This window comes from Neopelma chrysocephalum, unplaced genomic scaffold, assembly GCF_003984885.1.
Source record: "Neopelma chrysocephalum unplaced genomic scaffold, ASM398488v2 Primary Assembly neopelma1_166, whole genome shotgun sequence".
Lineage (NCBI taxonomy): Eukaryota > Metazoa > Chordata > Aves > Passeriformes > Pipridae > Neopelma > Neopelma chrysocephalum.
Window position 1 is genome coordinate 1,203,597 of NW_020897828.1, and position 17,246 is coordinate 1,220,842.

General features: G+C 40.3%; 1 protein-coding gene across 5 annotated transcripts in view; it reads left to right on the forward strand.

Annotated features, from left to right (window-relative positions):
- The window catches only part of HLCS (holocarboxylase synthetase), a 113,544-nt gene that overhangs the window by 8,246 nt on the left and 88,052 nt on the right, over positions 1-17,246 (forward strand). For all 5 annotated transcript variants that reach the window (XM_027701745.1, XM_027701748.1, XM_027701749.1 and 2 more), the window contains exons 3-5: positions 1,247-1,409; positions 3,332-4,239; positions 7,235-7,417. In XM_027701745.1, the coding sequence (XP_027557546.1) occupies positions 1,247-1,409; positions 3,332-4,239; positions 7,235-7,417 (1,254 nt within the window). The remainder of the gene's footprint in view (positions 1-1,246; positions 1,410-3,331; positions 4,240-7,234; positions 7,418-17,246) is intronic.

Sequence of the window (17,246 nt, forward strand, 5' to 3'; positions counted from 1 at the left end):
GAAAAGGTTTGAAAGAAGTGTGTAAACTTAAAAAATGTGTGTAACAGTATAAAAAGTAGACCCCTGTGTGCCTTCTTTTCTGTACCTTAGAAATCAATGCTCTAAGTGTGATAAAAGTATGTTAATGTAAACATTGGATGCTTTTTTTGCCATTTATCCGGGGACAATGAGGATGAAGGATAAACCCTCAAACTTATAATGCAGTCAGATTGTCTTTCTTAACAACTAAAAGACATCCTAAAAAGTGGAAAACTGCATTAGACAGATTTTCAGGCATTGGCAATTTAGACTGGGTGAACTCTCAGTTCCTTTTTTTTCTTACTCCCTTGGGAAATACTCCAGAGTCGAAAGTTGGAACTGGATTCTTTTGAATATCATGCAAACCACTTCACTGCAGTTGATGAAAAGGTAAATTTAGCTGATCATCACATATTGACAGGTAAAATACCCAAGAGCTCACCCTCATTTTGTGCATTCAAATTCAGTGTTTTTCCTCACTGTCTTTAATCAGTGTATTACATCTTCTGTGTGGTGATAAGAAGATGAACTTCATGGAAGTGGTTTGGTGTTGGCAATGTCAAAGTCCTGGAGTTGCTGTGTGGGAATTTCACTTTGTCTCCCAGTAGTTGGAATATATTATGTGGCAAAGGCTGATTTTTTTTTTTAGGCCATGAAAACAGGTCTCAAAAACACCTTCACAGAACAACTGGTTTGTGTATCTGAGTGTGTATCCCAGTTGCATAGTGTTTATTTCCTGGAGAAAGGAAATTTTTGCTGTAGATAAGTAGCTTGAACCCTCAGGGTTTAGTTAATACTTCTAATAATCACTGTGTGCTTTGATTAAACCCTTGCAGTTCACTTTTGTTCTTTTAATCAGCATTCTCCTTTAGAATTTATGCTGAAGGAAATAAATACAAATAGAATTTTTTTTTTCATAGAATGTGATTTAATGCTCTGCTGGAATTTTCTGGATTACTCGAAACTTTCATAGCCTTGGACTTGGGGAATGATTTATTTGTACTCCCAATTTGCTGTGAATACTTAGTGTGGATGTTGCTGTTGTTTTCTCCTGTCAGGGCTGAATCTTGTAGCCGGTTTTGCTGCATAAATGACCCTTCCTCAGCAGGTTCTTTGGGTTGTATTCAAATCTTGTCCAGGTCACCTTGAAAACTCATAATTTTGCTGATATTTGGATGTTTTTCTGTGACCTCCTCAAACTGAAAAAGGTTCATATGCTTTATTCTAGGTTGTGAAGTGGTCAGACTATTGTTCACCGTTGGCCTATAAACCTGGTGAACCTTTTAAGTTAATTGCTGAAGCAAGTGTAGATAATTTCAGTAGCCTTGGAATAGCATTCTTGGAAGACAGGCTTCAGATGGATAACGGAATGGTGCCACACAAGATTGTTTGTAAGTATTTCATGATGGTTTTTAATAGCAGAACAGGTTTGTTTCGTGGTTATTTGAGGACTTTGCATATAGTCTTTATACCTACCTATAAAAACTTGCATTTATTTTGGCTCAGTGTTTTCTTGAGGCAGTTGATGACTCTGTAGCTCGACTTTGTTTTCACAGGATGGTTTGGGTTGGAAGGGACCTTAAAGATCACCCAGTTCCAACCCCCTGCCATGGGCAGGGACACCTTCCACCAGCCCAGGTTGCTCCAAGCCCCGTCCAACCTGGCCTTGGACACTTCCAGGGATCCAGGGGCAGCCACAGCTTCTCTGGGAATTCTATCCCAGCCCCTCACCACCCTCACAGGGGAGAATTGCCTCCGTTTTATACTGAATATTGTCAAATATGAAGATCCTTGTAAAGCTGAACACCTTCCCTCTTTGCAGAATGTCTTACAGAAGCAATAACAGAAATAGCAGCAAAATAGATGTGAAGATTTTTGGAATACCCCCCTCCTCTTTTTGTTTAAAGCCTCATAAGCTACTACCAATAATTAACCTCAGTATGATGAGATCTCCAAGTGCCCAAGGTGGTGTTTAACCATTTGCAAATGCTTGATTGTGTGACTGTCACAAAGGTGAAGTTAAAAAATATTGTTTATGTAAATCTTGGCTGTTACATTAACATGAATGTGTTTGAAAAAAATCCCCCACCCAAAAAACAAACCCAGAAGTTTTGAGGCAGATGTTCTCTTCTTTTTTATACTTGAAATAGAAGTCTGTTAAAAGCTAAACATGGATTGAGAACAATTTGGTTGGTTGGTTGGTTGGGGTTTTTTTGTTTGGGTTTTTTTTGTTTTTGTTTTGGGGGGTTTTTTGTTGTTTTTTTTTTTGTTGGTTTTTTTTTAATGTAGATCCAGGAGAATGGGGCTGGTGGGGGCTGGTGATGGAATAACCTGGGAGCTGGGAAATTCTCTTGGGATATCAAACAACCTTGCTTCAAGCTTCTGCTCCAGAGGGGATATAGTTTCAAGGGAATGCAAGTGTTGCTAAGTGAAGAAAGGGATTGAACTTGCATCTGGTGTATTGTAACAAAACTTTGTTAAGCGAGTTTCTCATGAAATTAAGAGCATAGTAAGTTTATTTGGTCTTGTATGAGTGGAAAAGGATTCAATAAATTTTTTCAGACTAAAACTTGAAATATTTTCGTGGCTCAGCAGCTGAAAAAACCCTCCCTTATGAAGAGTATTTTTCTCTCCTCTTTCGTAATTAGTTTGCAAGTTTCATGCTGACAATAATCACCTTTGCTCCTCTTTTTCTTACTTGTGTTTGCTATAAATTGTTTATCTTTGCAATTCTGTTGTTTTCAGGGGGAGAAAAGGGAAGGTTTAACAATTCTTCGTATTTGCTTCTTATTTCCTTGGATTCTTAGCTCCCAGATCTTGCTGGTGGTGGTTCTCTCTCCCTTTCTGCAGCCTGAAAGCAGCTCAGTTCTTTTTTTACACCCTTTGCTTGTGCCAAACCTTTATCTGCAACCTTCAGCAATGCAAGAGACGTGTTCAATATCTCAGTCTTGCCCAACATCATCACTATATTAGCTTATTTCAAAATAGTTTATTTCAAAACAGTTTATTTCAAAAGAGCAGCAAGTGACTTTCCACCCTGCTCTCCTTAAAAGATCAGTATTTTTTCCAGGGTGTTTCATTTGCTTCATTTTGTCCTTTGAAACAAAGAGTCATTAGGCTTGTGTTGTAAGTCCAAATTTATTTTCTTCTTGGGGGGGACATAGGATTTGGTGCCAAACAAGTGAAATTTATGCTATTACAGATGATTTGTGCTGAAATCCAATGAAATCCTGCTGTGTTAGTAATATTTATAACAGCTCTTTTAATGCCATTTTTCTAACCCCTGTTTTTTTGTGTCCTTTACCTTTTCCAGCTGTCCATTTACAGGAATCTGCTCTGAAGGAGTTGGCACAGGAGGCACCACCCGTGAAAGAGCAAAGCACACAAATGGATGAAGTAAATCCTGCTGCGAATTTTGGGACTACTGTGAAATCAGGGTCAGGAGGACAAAGTGAAGAGGAGAAATCCAAGCCAGAGGAGGAAGGTGATCATGAGGAAGAGCCCAACAATCTGTCTGGAGAACATCACCACTTGCATCTTTCCAGCTGCCACGAGTGCCTGCAACTGGAGAACAGCACCATCGAATCGGTTAAATTTGCCTCTGCAGAAAACATTCCGGAGCTTCCTGATGATTCCAGCAACAAGCTGGAAGAGGAGAAGGATGACTGTCTAGAAAAAGGGATGAAGAGGGTGAACCTCGCTGGGAAGCCCCCGAATGTGTTGATTTACCTTGGCTCTGGAAAGGCCACGGTGAAATTTGAGCAGCTCAGATCAATCCTTCAGGAATGCGTCGATGCCGAGAGCTACACCATCTACCAGCTGCACCAGGAGCAAGTGCTGAGGGATCCCTGGATTGACAACTCCCTGCTGCTGGTCATTGCCACAGAGGAGCCCATTTCAGAGGTGACCCACAAGCAGTTCATGAAATTTTTATGCAAAGGCGGAAAGATTCTCGGGCTTTCTTCGTCCTTCGCTTTCGGCGGCGTCCGGGTAAAGCGGAAGAACAAGCTGAGGAGGACTGTCCACGAGCTGGTGGTCCCTAAAAAGGACAGCCCTGAAATGAAGCTGGATCTGATGGTCAGTGGCTGTGTTTTTGAGGAAGGAAGAAAGGAAGACAGTGGCAAAGTGAAGACATTGTGTCGGTTAAATAACGCTGAGAAAGACCCGGTTATTGTTCATCTGACTCACAGAGACAGTGGAGGAGAAGCCATTCTTTGCCAGGTACTGTGCATGTGGAAGGATTAATTTTCACGTGGCTACATGGGAAAAGTTCATTTTTTCCCATTGCATGATCTTGGGGATTCCTGTCAAGGAGAGAAGTGTGAGATGCTTTGGGTTGGGAGGGAATTTAAAGATCATCCAAGCCATGGGCAGGGACACCTTCCACTAGCCAAGGTTGCTCCAAGATACATCCAGCTTGGTGTTGGACACTTCCAGGGATCCAGGGGCAGCCACAGCTTCTCTGGGCAACCTGTGCCAGGGCCTCCCCACCCCCTGAGGTGCAGATGGGTGTGTTGGTGGAGGTACAAGGACTTTGGATGCAGAATGGTTTTCTTTTGATCTTAAGGAATACCACTGCTGTTCCACTTCCCTGTTTTCACCACAGAGCCAGGCAGGTGGGCATCAGGAAAGATCAGAGGGTGGTGGAAGAAAGAGCAGGTTTGCATAGTAAGCAAGGGTCTTACTTATCAATCCATGCAAATATCTCCAAGGTGGGTGCCAAGAAGGTGGTGCCAGACTCTTTCCAGTGGTCAGGACAAGGAGCAGTGGCCATCAACTAAAACACAACAAGTTCCACCCCAACATGAGGCTTTCCATGGAGGGTGGCAGAGCACTGGAACAGCTGCCCAGGGAGGGTGTGGAGTCTCCCTCTCTGGAGACATCCCAAACCCAGCTGGATGTGTTCCTGTGTCACCTGCTCCAGGTGCCCGTGCCTTGGCAGAGAGTTGGACTGGGTGATCTCCAGAGGTCCTTTCCCACCCCAGTTATTCTGGGATTCTGTGCTCTTCAAGAGCAGAACTTTCCTTTTCTGCCTGCTGGAGGTTGTGCAGTGACAGAGGTGGGAATTCTGCAGATTTTGGGAGGCAGGAACAGGAAGAGCGAAATTGTAACAGGCTTGGGGTGAAAGCTTATACTGGCAAAATAAAAAAAGAGTCATTCTTACTAAAATATGAACTATGATGAAGCAGAGAGTGTAAAATAAACCTTGCTGGAAACTTGCTTTTATATTTCCCAAGTCTTTTCTTCAGGCTTTAAAGTTTTAAATGTTTAACATTCTGTAATTTTTAAATAGCTCAGAGCACCTGGGGGAGTGAATGAGCCAAAATCTTACTCATTCCACTTAGAAACAATATCCCAGCAAAGAGGTGCCTCTCCAGTGTTAGGGTATTGTGATCTCTGGTAAAAGAGAAAACCCAACAACCAAACAAAACCCTCAAAAAAATTAGGCAACAGAGAAGTTCAAGTGTTCATAATATTTTTTATTAATGTTTCTCTCTGTGGATAATGGGTGTGTTAAAGGTAAATGTTGGTCACTGATTATTTAAATATTCACAACTCTAAGTTTTGAGTGATGGAAAGGCTGATAAGAAGTACCACCAAGTTTAGAAAATAAGTGTATGCCCTGGAAGTATGAATCTACCAAGCACATTGAGAAAAGTAGAGCAAGATTTATTTACCAGTGTTTAAGTAAATTAAATTAAGGAATATAATAGAGACACAGCTTTATGAAAGGTTGTGTTTTTACCAATATTTTAGGTAGAGGAGAACTTTCTCAGGAGCCCAGAGTACTCAAATTTCACTGCTCACAGATCAGGTATCGATACTTTTCTTGCAATTATGTAGTTCAGAAACATTCCTGGGCTTTCTTGGAAGTGTTTTCATCTCTCCTCAGTTTATCAGGTTAAATCTGCTGGTTTTTTGGAAACTGTTAGATATAGTAACATGTTTAGAGCTGGGTTTTTTTTTGGTAGGCAGCTTTGCCACCCATGTGCTGGGTGCATGGACTAGAAAATCGATTAGAAACTGTTTCTGCAAAGCTCCAGGGTAAAACCTGCTTTGCTGAAGCCTTTAAAGTGACCCTTCTGCTGTAGTAAAACTTAATACTGCAGAGGTTTCCCCCCCTCCCCAGAAAAAGGGCATTACAGCACAGCTTCAAAAATCAGATTAAGAGGATTAGCGTGTCATTTTATAATCCTAAATGACTTCCAGTGTGGATTTGAAAAGCCTTATTGTTTTCTCTTCAGGGGACAGGCAGTGACATCAGCCAGTAAATATTCTGTCACAGAAACGTTTCCCTTTGGTTTTATGCTCTTCTGGTCTGTGTGTCCTGCCCCCATTTCCATTTTTTTATAGCCATGGAATGGTTTGGGTGGGAAGGGACCTTTAATATCACCCAGTGCCACCCCCTGCCATGGGCAGGGACACCTTCCACCAGCCCAGGTTGCTCCAAGCCCTGTCCAACCTGGCCTTGGACACTTCCAGGGATCCAGGGACATCCACTGTCATTCATTTCCCTGAATTTCAATAAAGCAGATCATGTAGGAAACATGAAGAACATCATTAAACCGTGCAAAATTGAAGAAATGAGCAAAGAATAGCTTGTGATTTTCATTAAATGAATCTGCATGTAGTAGAATACAAGGTCTTCTAAATATCTCCAAACAATTATTTAAAAAACAAACAAACCAACCAAAAAAAAACCCTCACAAAAACCATCAAACACAAAAAGAAAACCAGAAAAAAGGAGGTCTGTAAAGGATTTCTTTTTTTCTGTTTTATTTAATTTCTGCTTTTAAGCATCTGCTGCAGCCCTGAGGAGTGATTCTCTACCAGGTGAGAAAGTCATTTTTTTAGACAGAAGCATTTCTTGATCTGCACTGATTTCAGCTTAATTCCTGTGACACAGTAAGGACTTCTCTGAGTTCTTCAGATCTTCTACAACCTCTGGTAAAGCTCTTTCAATTTTGATGTAATTCCTCTCTGGTACAAGCCAGAATATGACCCATCTTGCTGTTGGTTCTGGCAGACATGAAAAGTAGAAGGATAAACTTCATTAATAAATGTAAGTTTGAACATCTCCTCCAGGAAAACCCCAGTTTATTAAGAAGGCATATTTTAGATAGATTTCACAGAAAATTGTAGTGGATTGGCAGCTGTGATCCCTGAACTGCAAACTGATTTTTTTTTTTAATTCCCTTTGTCCATATCCTGCCAGGCCCACTTGGAACTGGACAGCAATTCCATGGATGTCCAAACTGAAGAGGATTTTAATTTGCTGAAGATGAGCAACACCAAGAGATACGAAGTTCTCAAGGACATCCTGGTGTCACTTGGCCTGAGCTGTGAATTAAGTGAACTTCCAGCCTTAACACCTCTTTACCTTCTCTCTCCTGATGAGGTAAGTTCTGCTTAGTTCAGTTGTCTGAGATTTACCCTACAAGACAAATTCAGTGTTCTCCTAAATCCACCTCATGGTATTTTTGTTTGGAGAGGTTTGTGCAGGTGTTACAGGTAAGAAAAAAATTTAGTTTCTACTCTGTTTCATTACCTGTTGGTTGTAGTTTTGAATTTCACCACGGGGGAATTCATTTTTCAGCTGTATTTGCTATATTTCTATCTATTGCTGTATTTTTATTTGCCATATTTCAGTTAAGAACTTTTTAATGCTTCTGCAATATAAAAACACAAGGCTTTTTACTGAGCTACTGAAAGAACTGATTTAAAAGGCAGATTTTGGTTTTCTTTTAAAACCAGGCAGAAAGTTCTGTATGGTCTGGCAACAAAAGATCAAATGCAAGATGTTGAGTAAAGTCTGGAGCTAATAGAGAAAGGTGTGTGATTACACAACCAAGAGCTTTATTCCTGAGGAAAATTGGAATATTTCCTGGAAATGGGAGTAGCTTCTTGTAATTCAGGTAGTCAGCTGCCCACTCTGGGCTCCTCAGTTGGAGACACTGCTTGGAAGAATATGTAAAGCAGTGATTTTAAACTTATTTTTCTTTAAAACATGACTTAAAAGACGTTCGTCTGGAGCACTCTGAGCAGGGCTGGTCAGGTCAGCCAGGCCCTTTGTCCGTTGAATCCTGAAAACCTCCCAGGGTGGATGTGAATCCAACCTGGTCTGGTGTTTTTCCCTGCCTGTGAGCAGTAAATTCCCAAGGATTGATTATCTATTTGTGTGGCAGATGTCATCATCATCTTCATTATCATCATGGCCGGGCTTTGCGAACGAAGATTTGGGAAGGGCTCTGTTTGTTACAAGCACTTTGGTGGCTAAAGAGGCCAATACGAGATAGACACGTCCAGTTGCAAAAGGCAGAGCAGAAAGACTCCTTAGGTGGAATATTCTGCAAGACACGATTCTTTCTAAATTGTCTTTTCTCCTCCAGAGTGATCCTGGTGCTTTCTCAAAGGCATCAGCAGCATTATAGATGGTGTGTCTCCAGACCTCCCGATTGGAGGCCAGAGTATCATAGAATCATAGAATCATAGAATCAGGTGGGTTGGAAGGGACCTCCGAGATCATCAAGTCCAACCCTTGATCCAACCCCGCTGTGGTTCCCAGCCCATGGCACTGATGCCACATCCAGTCTGTCCTTAAACACCTCCAGGGATGGAGAATCCACCACTTCCCTGGGCAGCCCATTCCAATGGCTGATCACCCTCTCTGGAAAGAAATTCTTTCTAATATCCAACCTAAACCTCCCCTGGCACAGCTGAAGACCCCGAGCCCTCTTGTCTTGCTGAGAGTTGCCTGGGAAAAGAGACCAACCCCCACCTGGCTCCCCCCTCCTGTCAGGGAGTTGCAGAGAGTGAGGAGGTCTCCCCTGAGCCTCCTCTTCTCCAGGCTGAACAGCCCCAGCTCCCTCAGCCTCTCCTCACAGCACTTGTGCTCCAGTCCCTTCCCCAGCCTCGTTGCTCTTCTCTGGACCTGCTCCAGCACCTCAATGTCCTTCCTGAGCTGAGGGCCCAGAACTGGACACAGCACTGCAGGGGTGGCCTCACCAGCGCTGAGTCCAGGGGAAGAATCACTTCCTTGGACCTTTTGGCCACACTGTTCCTGAGCCAGGCCAGGATCCATTGGCCTTCTTGGCCACCTGGGCACACTCTGGCTCATGTTCAACTTCTTGTCAGTAGACCAGTTATATCTTGTCAGTAGACCAGTTATGTTGATCAATATGGCCAAGGCTGAGATGTTGTTTCAGGGAGTCCTTGTATCTTCTCTTTGGGGCTCCTCTCATCCAAGTTCACCATAAAGCAGGATCTTGGGGAGGCGGTGGTTGGTCCTTCATCCTGGAGACGTGCCCTGCCCAGCACAGCTGTGTTCTCAGCAACGTGGCCTCAATACTTGTGACTGCTGCTTGTTCTAGAACAGATGTGTTGGTCGCATAATCTGACCAGTGGATGTTTAGGATTGTACGGAGGCAGCGTTGGAAGCATTCCAGGAGACGCAGGTGGTGGCGGTAGATGACCCATGATTCGGATCCATATAAGAGAGCAGACAGCACTATGGCTCTGTAAACACTGAGCTTTGTACTTTTCTTCAGGTGTTTATTTCACCAAACTCTTTTATGAAGCTTTCCAAAAGCTCTCTATGCCTTTGCTAACCTGTTGTCTATCTCCCCATCAATCTCACCATCCGAGGAGATGAGGCTGCCCAGGGAATTAAACTGCTGGACTGATTTGAGCTCTGATTCGCCAATGGTGATATGGGGATGATGGAAGACTTCCTGAGGTGCAGGTTGATGGAGAACTTCTGTCTTCTTTAAGCTGTGGAAACAAAACTAAAGCCCGTTTAACCTTTTTTTGACTAATATGAAATGTGCACGAGGTTTGTAGTTTATTGAACTCTTCCGGTTTTTTATTCTCCTCCTCTTCTTTTTCCTGATCGTTTCTTTCCTGTGCCCTTGGAATTTTCAGACATGCCACGAGTTAAAATTTGGCTAAATTTTTATCCAAACTTGCCATCTAGTGGCACATCCCAGGGTTGCAGGCCATCTAATAAAGATCTTTTAACTATATACTCTGTAGTTCAAGTTTATGCCAAAATAAGGTTTTTTTAAATTTTTTTTCACATTTTTCAATGTGATAATGTGATTTTTATTGTGGGTGGTTTTTTTTTCACATTTTTGATGGTGACTTTGATTAAAATAAATAAGGGGTGTGTAGTAGTTTAGCTTTCTTACAAATTATATATTTTTCTCCACACATCATGTTCTCCTTGCTTTCCTAGAGAGACAGGAGATACCAGAAAGGTACCTGAGAGGAGAATAATTTGTGGAAATACTTAATTTTTTAAAGAATAGTGAGAGTCAGCAGTTCTGGAAATACTATTTGTATGGAAAGCTTGTCCAGTACAGCTCACTGGTTTGGATATTATATAAATTATACCCTATATTATATTATGTTATATTATATTGTCTCCAAGACTTGGCAGTTCATTAATGATTCCTCACCCCCAAACTGGAGTTTCCACCTGCACCATTATGTTTAAAAACTGCTGTTAGACCTCACCTTGTCAGATTTTTCTAGTTGATTTTAGACATTTTTTTGCATATGTGGAAGAAATAAAAATGGATTTTGCTCTGATGTTTTTTATTCCATTAAGAAAAAATACTAATTATTGAGGGGGGTGGGTTTGTCATTTTTAAATTCTTTGAACTTAAGGTGCTTAGTTTGGTGAGGTTTTTTTCTTTTTTTGTCTTTAAATTTCATTTTACAGCAGAGCTCTGTGTGGTTTCCTTGGTGGTTCTTCCCCTTCCCTGCCCTATTTCCTCTTTTATCACTTCATAATTTCCATCAGATCTACGTCGTGAACATCAAATACAACTTTCTCAACTGGATTTTATGAACAAAAAGCTTCTCCTGTCTTTTCCTCTGCCTAAAATTCCTGGAAAATCTGTGTCTTTTTCCATCATTGTGATGCTGTTATTAATCCCATCAAATTTGTGATGTTGATTGATAAAAATCTGATTATTAAGAGTTTCAGATCTTCCTGTCTTGATGTCTTGGGTGGTGCCTTTTACAATATAATTTTTAGCTGCTTCTGAGGGGTGAATTGGATTTTTTTTTTTCTTTTTCTCCTTAGGATGCACAGTTTGAAGTTTTAATTTCCAGTTTCTAGGGTTATTTTGCTAGATATAGCAAAAACAATTATTAATTTCCAATTTATGTGGTTTCATTCCCAGTTTATAGGTTAAAATCCCAGTCCTGCTACGTGGATTAAAAAAAAGCCAAGCAAATATGAGCAGAACTGGTATTATTATAGCTTTGAATTCAAATAAAATTGTCTGAGTAAGGGATGGTCATGTCCATCTTTAGGAGATTTAGATCTTACCACGTAGAATTATGACACAACAACAGAGGCAGTGCTTGAATCAATATAAAGCAATATATAATATATAATTATCTATATATTATATAAGAAAGGCAGTATATATAATATGTATCTTATGTATTTGGAGATATATATAAAATTTAATATATATAAAGCAATATAAAGCAATATATAATATATAATTATACATATTATATAAGAAAGGCAGTATATATAATATACGTCTTATGTATTTGGATATATATAAAAATTATAATATATATAATATATAATTTATCTTCAAATATATAATTATACATTATATAATTATATATATATATATGGTATAAGAAAAGCAGGTTTCCAGCTGGTGGAAAGTTGAGTTAAATCTGGACAACTTGATGTTAAATGTAATTTTAGAGGCAAGTATTGATATGGAAACACAGCTCCTTTTTCTTTTCCTCTTTCCTTGCTCTGGTGCAAAGCAGTTGAGCAATTATTAATTTCCAGTTTATAGGGTTTCATTTCCAGTTTATAGGTTAAAATCCCAGTCCTGCTGCGTGGATTTAAAAAAAGCCAACCAAATATGGGCAGAATAATAATAAAAATAATAAAATAATAATAATAATATTTTTCTAATTCTAATTCTAATTCTAATTATTATTATTATTATTATAATATTTGAATTCAAGTAAAGTTATCTGAATAAGGGATGGTCATGTCCATCTCTGAGAGATTTAGATCTTACCATACACAACAACAGAGTCAGTGTTTGAATCAATATAAAACAAAATATAACATATAACTATATATTATATAGTTATATATATAAAATATAAGAAAGGCAGGTGTATATAATATGTATCATATAATATATGATACATATATAATTATATATATCATTATATGTGTATATATATGTATCATATATTTTATATTTATATAAAATATATAATTATATATATATACAAATATAGAATTACACATTATATAATTATGTATATATTATGTTAGAAAGGCAGGTTACTTGCTGGTTAAAATTTTAATTAAATCTGCACAACTTGATGTTAAATGTAATTTTAGAGGCGAGTATTGATGTGGAAACACAGCTCCTTTTTCTTTCCTTCTTCCCTTTCTCTGGTGTAAAGCAGTGGAGCAGATTTTAGACTTACCCAGTGCTGTGGAAAGGAAATTCTGTGTCACTGGGGTGGAGGCTGAACCCAAGTGTTGAAACCAAAGGGGGATCACAAATCCTCTTGTCTGGCATCCATATGTTCAGTGGCAGCTTCAACCATAGAGATCTGATTTTTAATGCAGCTTTGCCTTTTAAACACTCAAATATTTGCTCCTTTCAGCCACCTTAAAGGATAATTTTTCAGACATAAACGCCAGGATTGGGTTTTATTGCCGTAAGTTTCAGCATAACATCTTCTAGATTTCAAAACAAGGATTTTACTCCCTGAAGAATGAGAGGGGTTTGGCACAATTGTGATTATTTCCACACATTTGCTCATCTGAAGCATCTTAAAACTTGACTGTGAACTCCTGAGGCTCCAAATTCACTGTTTTTTTGAGTATCTCAGTAGCTACACCACAACCAGAGTTCAGTGGGTGCAGATTTACTTGTCTTGAGCTGCTGTTTGGTTCTGTTCTTAAATTCCAAGTCCACTGTGTCAGCCAAGAGAGTCCAGAGTTACTTTATCCTGAATAAATCTTCCTTTGAGGATGGGAAATCTGAACTCTCAGCCAACACTGCAGTGGACCCACATTTCAGGGTGCATTTGGAGACAGTTGTTTCTGAAATATTTCCCTGCATGTGTAATTTATTGGAATATATGATATTCCAATATATATAAATATTGTATTGGAATGTATGATACTCCAATATACAATAATACAATATACAATATTCCAATATATATAAATACTGTATTGGAATATTTGTATTCATGTGTATTGTAGAACTGGAGATTCAACTTGGGAAACTTTAAAAATTTTTTTAAGAATTCCCCAATAAGGGATAGTTACATCAAAACTCCAAAGTCTTCTTTTTATTGCTGTCCAAGTTTTTTTTGTTTACAAGTGAACCAAAAATGTATAATCTAAAAAAAATAGGAGATTTGCTTGTTTTCTCTTGCCATCCTCAAAGCATATTTTATATATATTTATACAAAATATATTTTTATTTTATATATATTTATATGCTGCCTTTTTAGCCAGTAGGACAAAAAGCAAGAGCCCTTTGGAATATTTACTCCAGAAAGGAGATTTGCTCTTTGCTCTGGCCAGAAATGACATAAGAGCTGAGAAAAACCTTGAATGAAAACCAGACTGTGTGAGAGATCTGAATAAATCACTGAAAAATAGTTTGTGTCTAACTTTTCTTTTTTATTTTTGTTAATGTATTCTATTTATTATTTGAAATGAACAGTGCCAGAAATCTTTACCTGTACTTGAAAGCTTTTCCCAGTTCGTCTCTTAGCTAGAAATGAAAATTATGTCAAAGTTACTTCACGGGGGAAGAAAAAAAAGTAGATACAGCAATGAAGGTGCATCTGTACCAGTAAAAATGTGTATTTGCTGAAGCACTTTGTTGTTTTGGGGAAGTGGATTTAATGTGTGACACGTGAAGAGCTCTTTTTTGGGTTAAAAGCTGTGTTTCTACCAAGCTGGTTGTGCATTTGGGAAGCCACTGTCACAGGTAGGATGATGCTTCTCTTAAGTGGCTCTCTGTAGAATTTCCCTTTACCTTAAGCCAAGGATTGATAACAGTGCTATCAATTTAAAATATATGTGGTTTAAATCCCTAGATTTAGGGGTTTTTCCTTAATAAATCCTGAGTTATTTGTTGGCTTGCAAGGCTTTGAGCTGCCTGTGTGCGTGCAGCAAGGGTGGGTTTGCATTGGCTTGTTTTGTGTTCCTCTCCCTCCCCTCCTCAACTTGACTTTTGTTTCTCTGTAACAAAAATTTGCAAGCCCAGAAGAGTCACAGAAATCAGAAATTAAACTGTTTTAAGTGTTGCCTTTCATGGAAAAGCTCTTTGTATCAAGGTCTGCATTCTGGTAATTCTAATAATAGTCCCTGTTGTTTGCTGGTGTTCTTTGTGGTTCTGAAAGGAATTGTTCTCTGAGGGGATGCTTTCTGACAGTCTGTAGCTCCTTTTTTTCCTCTTTTTGCCCCCAAGATAATGAAATTATGTAGGGATTGTCTCCTAATTTAATAGTTCAGAGCTCTCTTGGCCTGGTTCTTGCATCTCAGTGATATTTCCTCTTCAAGCTCTTCCAGTGCCACCCTCACCCAGCACCACCACAGTCACCCCTAATCCATGTCCCCAAGGGCCACATCCAGACACCTCTGGAACACTCCCAGGCACAGGGACTCCACCACCTCCCTGGGACACTTATTCCAAGGCCTGATCACTCTGGCAGGGAGAAAGTGTTTCCAAGCTCTAATCTGGACCTTCCTTGGCACAATTTAAGGCCATTTCCTCTCCTCCTTTCCCTTGGGACATGGCAGCAGAGCCCGACCCCCCCTTCCCTGCCCCCTCCTGTCAGGGAGTTGGGGAGAGCAATGAGGTCCCCCCTGAGCCTCCTCTTCTCCAGATAAACCCCCCCAGCTCCCTCAGCTGCTCCTCACAGGACATGTTCTCCAGACCCTTCCCCAGCTCTGTTGTCCTTCTGTGGACACGCTCCAGCACCAAAAAGTCCTTTTTTAAATTATCCTTTTCTTGACTCTCTTCAGATACCAAGAACTTGCTTGGGTCAGTGAGGGTCAATAAATGGACACCTTGCCTTGAAAATTGATTCTGAAAAAAAACTTCTGCCTGTGCTGCTGAGAAGCATTTAACTGGTCTAGTTGAGAAGGGGGAGAGAGAGAAGAGAAGATGTGAGAGATCATGGAATCACAGAATGGTTTGGGTTGGAAGGGACCTTAAAGATCATCCAGTCCCACCCCCTCCCATGGGCAGGGACACCTTCCTCTATCCCAGGTTGCTCCAAGCCCCATCCAGCGTGGCCTTGGACACTTCCAGGGATCCAGGGGCAGCCACAGCTTCTCTGGGCAACCTTTGTGGCATTATATTAAAATCACTGGGAGTCTCTGTTGCTCCCAAAATCGGATGCAGTCGAGGCTTTTCCTGCAGCTCCTTTAGTGAGTGGAAGGTGTTTTACCACCAGGGGACACTTCTGAGCCGGATTTCAAGAGAAAAACTGAGGAAGGGATGGAAAACATTTTATGCATAGTGTGTTGTATATAGATTTGCATTAAAATATCTTTGCATGTTTGCAGCAACTGCCCTGTCTAATATTTCCCTCAATTTTAAAATGGCCTTTGAAATTCCACAGGAATCGATGGCATGTAGTGTCAGGATACAGTAAAACATTTCCACTTAAGAAATCTTGATCAGAGATGAAGGGACCTCCAAATGTGGAGCCAAGTAATTCCAGGTGGTTGCTAAAGATACCTTTTGCTTTTTTTGTTGTTTATGTTCAGGGAACATTAACCATTTATTTGGGGGAGAGGGAAAGAGAAATCTGACAAATATTCCCTTTATTTTACACTTCTCTGCTTAAAACTGTGTTTTCCTTCTTTCATAATAGCAGCAAATGTGCTGTTTCTGTTAAACAACCATAAAGCACATTTGTAGGCACATAATAATGAATAGCATTCTTAGGTTGCATTATGGTTTGTAAACAACTTTTCGGCCGTGTATTGATTCAATAAATGTTTCTGAGGATCATTTGGAAAATGCAGGAAGCTTTGAGGACTGAAAGAAAATATCTTGTTTATAGCAATCTCCATAAAAAGGGTCTTTATGCTGCTGTGAGAACTAAAAGTTAATGCCTTTTGTACCGAGTAGCATTTAATCTTGGTGTAGAGCTGCCTCTGATATGAAATTATTATGTGCTGGCCTCTGCCCAAAGTGCCACTCATGGAATTGGATTCTCTCATGTTTCAAGGCTGGCTTCAAGTCAGCGTGCATGATACTTCACAACCACTTTCTTCACTAGGCATGTTCCTTCTGTGCTGTAGAGAATGGAAAATTTTATTATCCCTCCAGAATGGCTTATGTAATATATATTTAAAACATTTGCGATGTCGGCGTTCGCGTCTTCTGCTGACTTCTCACTCTCGAAATGACAGAGAACGGCATCAGGGCAGAGTATTTCTGGAGTATAGGTTACTCAGCACAGCGTTGCTGGCCAGAGTGTGAGGCTGAGTTTTCTTAGTTTCAGTTTATCTTGGAGTTTGCAGTCGGAATCTCAATTTTAAAAAGTGGCGGAGTGACCCAAACTGCCGCTGGCTCCGTGTCACGCTCTGCCCTCTGTGTGAAGGGCTGTGATTGAGGTGGGTTTTGTTTCAGGGCTCCAGAGTTGTGACTGCTGAACCCTTTGGGCTCGGGGCTCCGTGGAGCAGCAGATGGGTGATTTTAGGGAGCAGGAATCCCTGAGTTGTGACAGGCGCTCCGGAGATCAGCGGCCGTTCGGCTCCGGCCCCTTCGCGATGACCTCACCGGCAAAGATCTGACAAAAGTGGAGGATTTCCAAACAGAAAAAAAAAAACCAACCCTCGAGGTTCCCTGACTGTCGGTGGGGCCTGCAGCTAATTTATGGAAGTGAGACTGGGAGAATGAGAGCAGGCTTGGCATCAGCTGGAGCCCTGCGAGATGCTATCGGGTTACCATTGCTCAGAAATGACGAGACGTTTCCACAATGGGAAATTGTTATGATGGTTTGTCTAACAATTTCATTAGGGCTGCTTTTTGTAGCCTTGCTTTTAGGCAAATGGTGGCCAGATGACTTGATTATATGTATTTTAATTAAAGGGAAAAGTTGAATAAAAATATGTCACCGAAGAGGAAATAGAAGCGACTTCTTATATTGCTCTTTGAAAACGATAAAACTGCCAACTT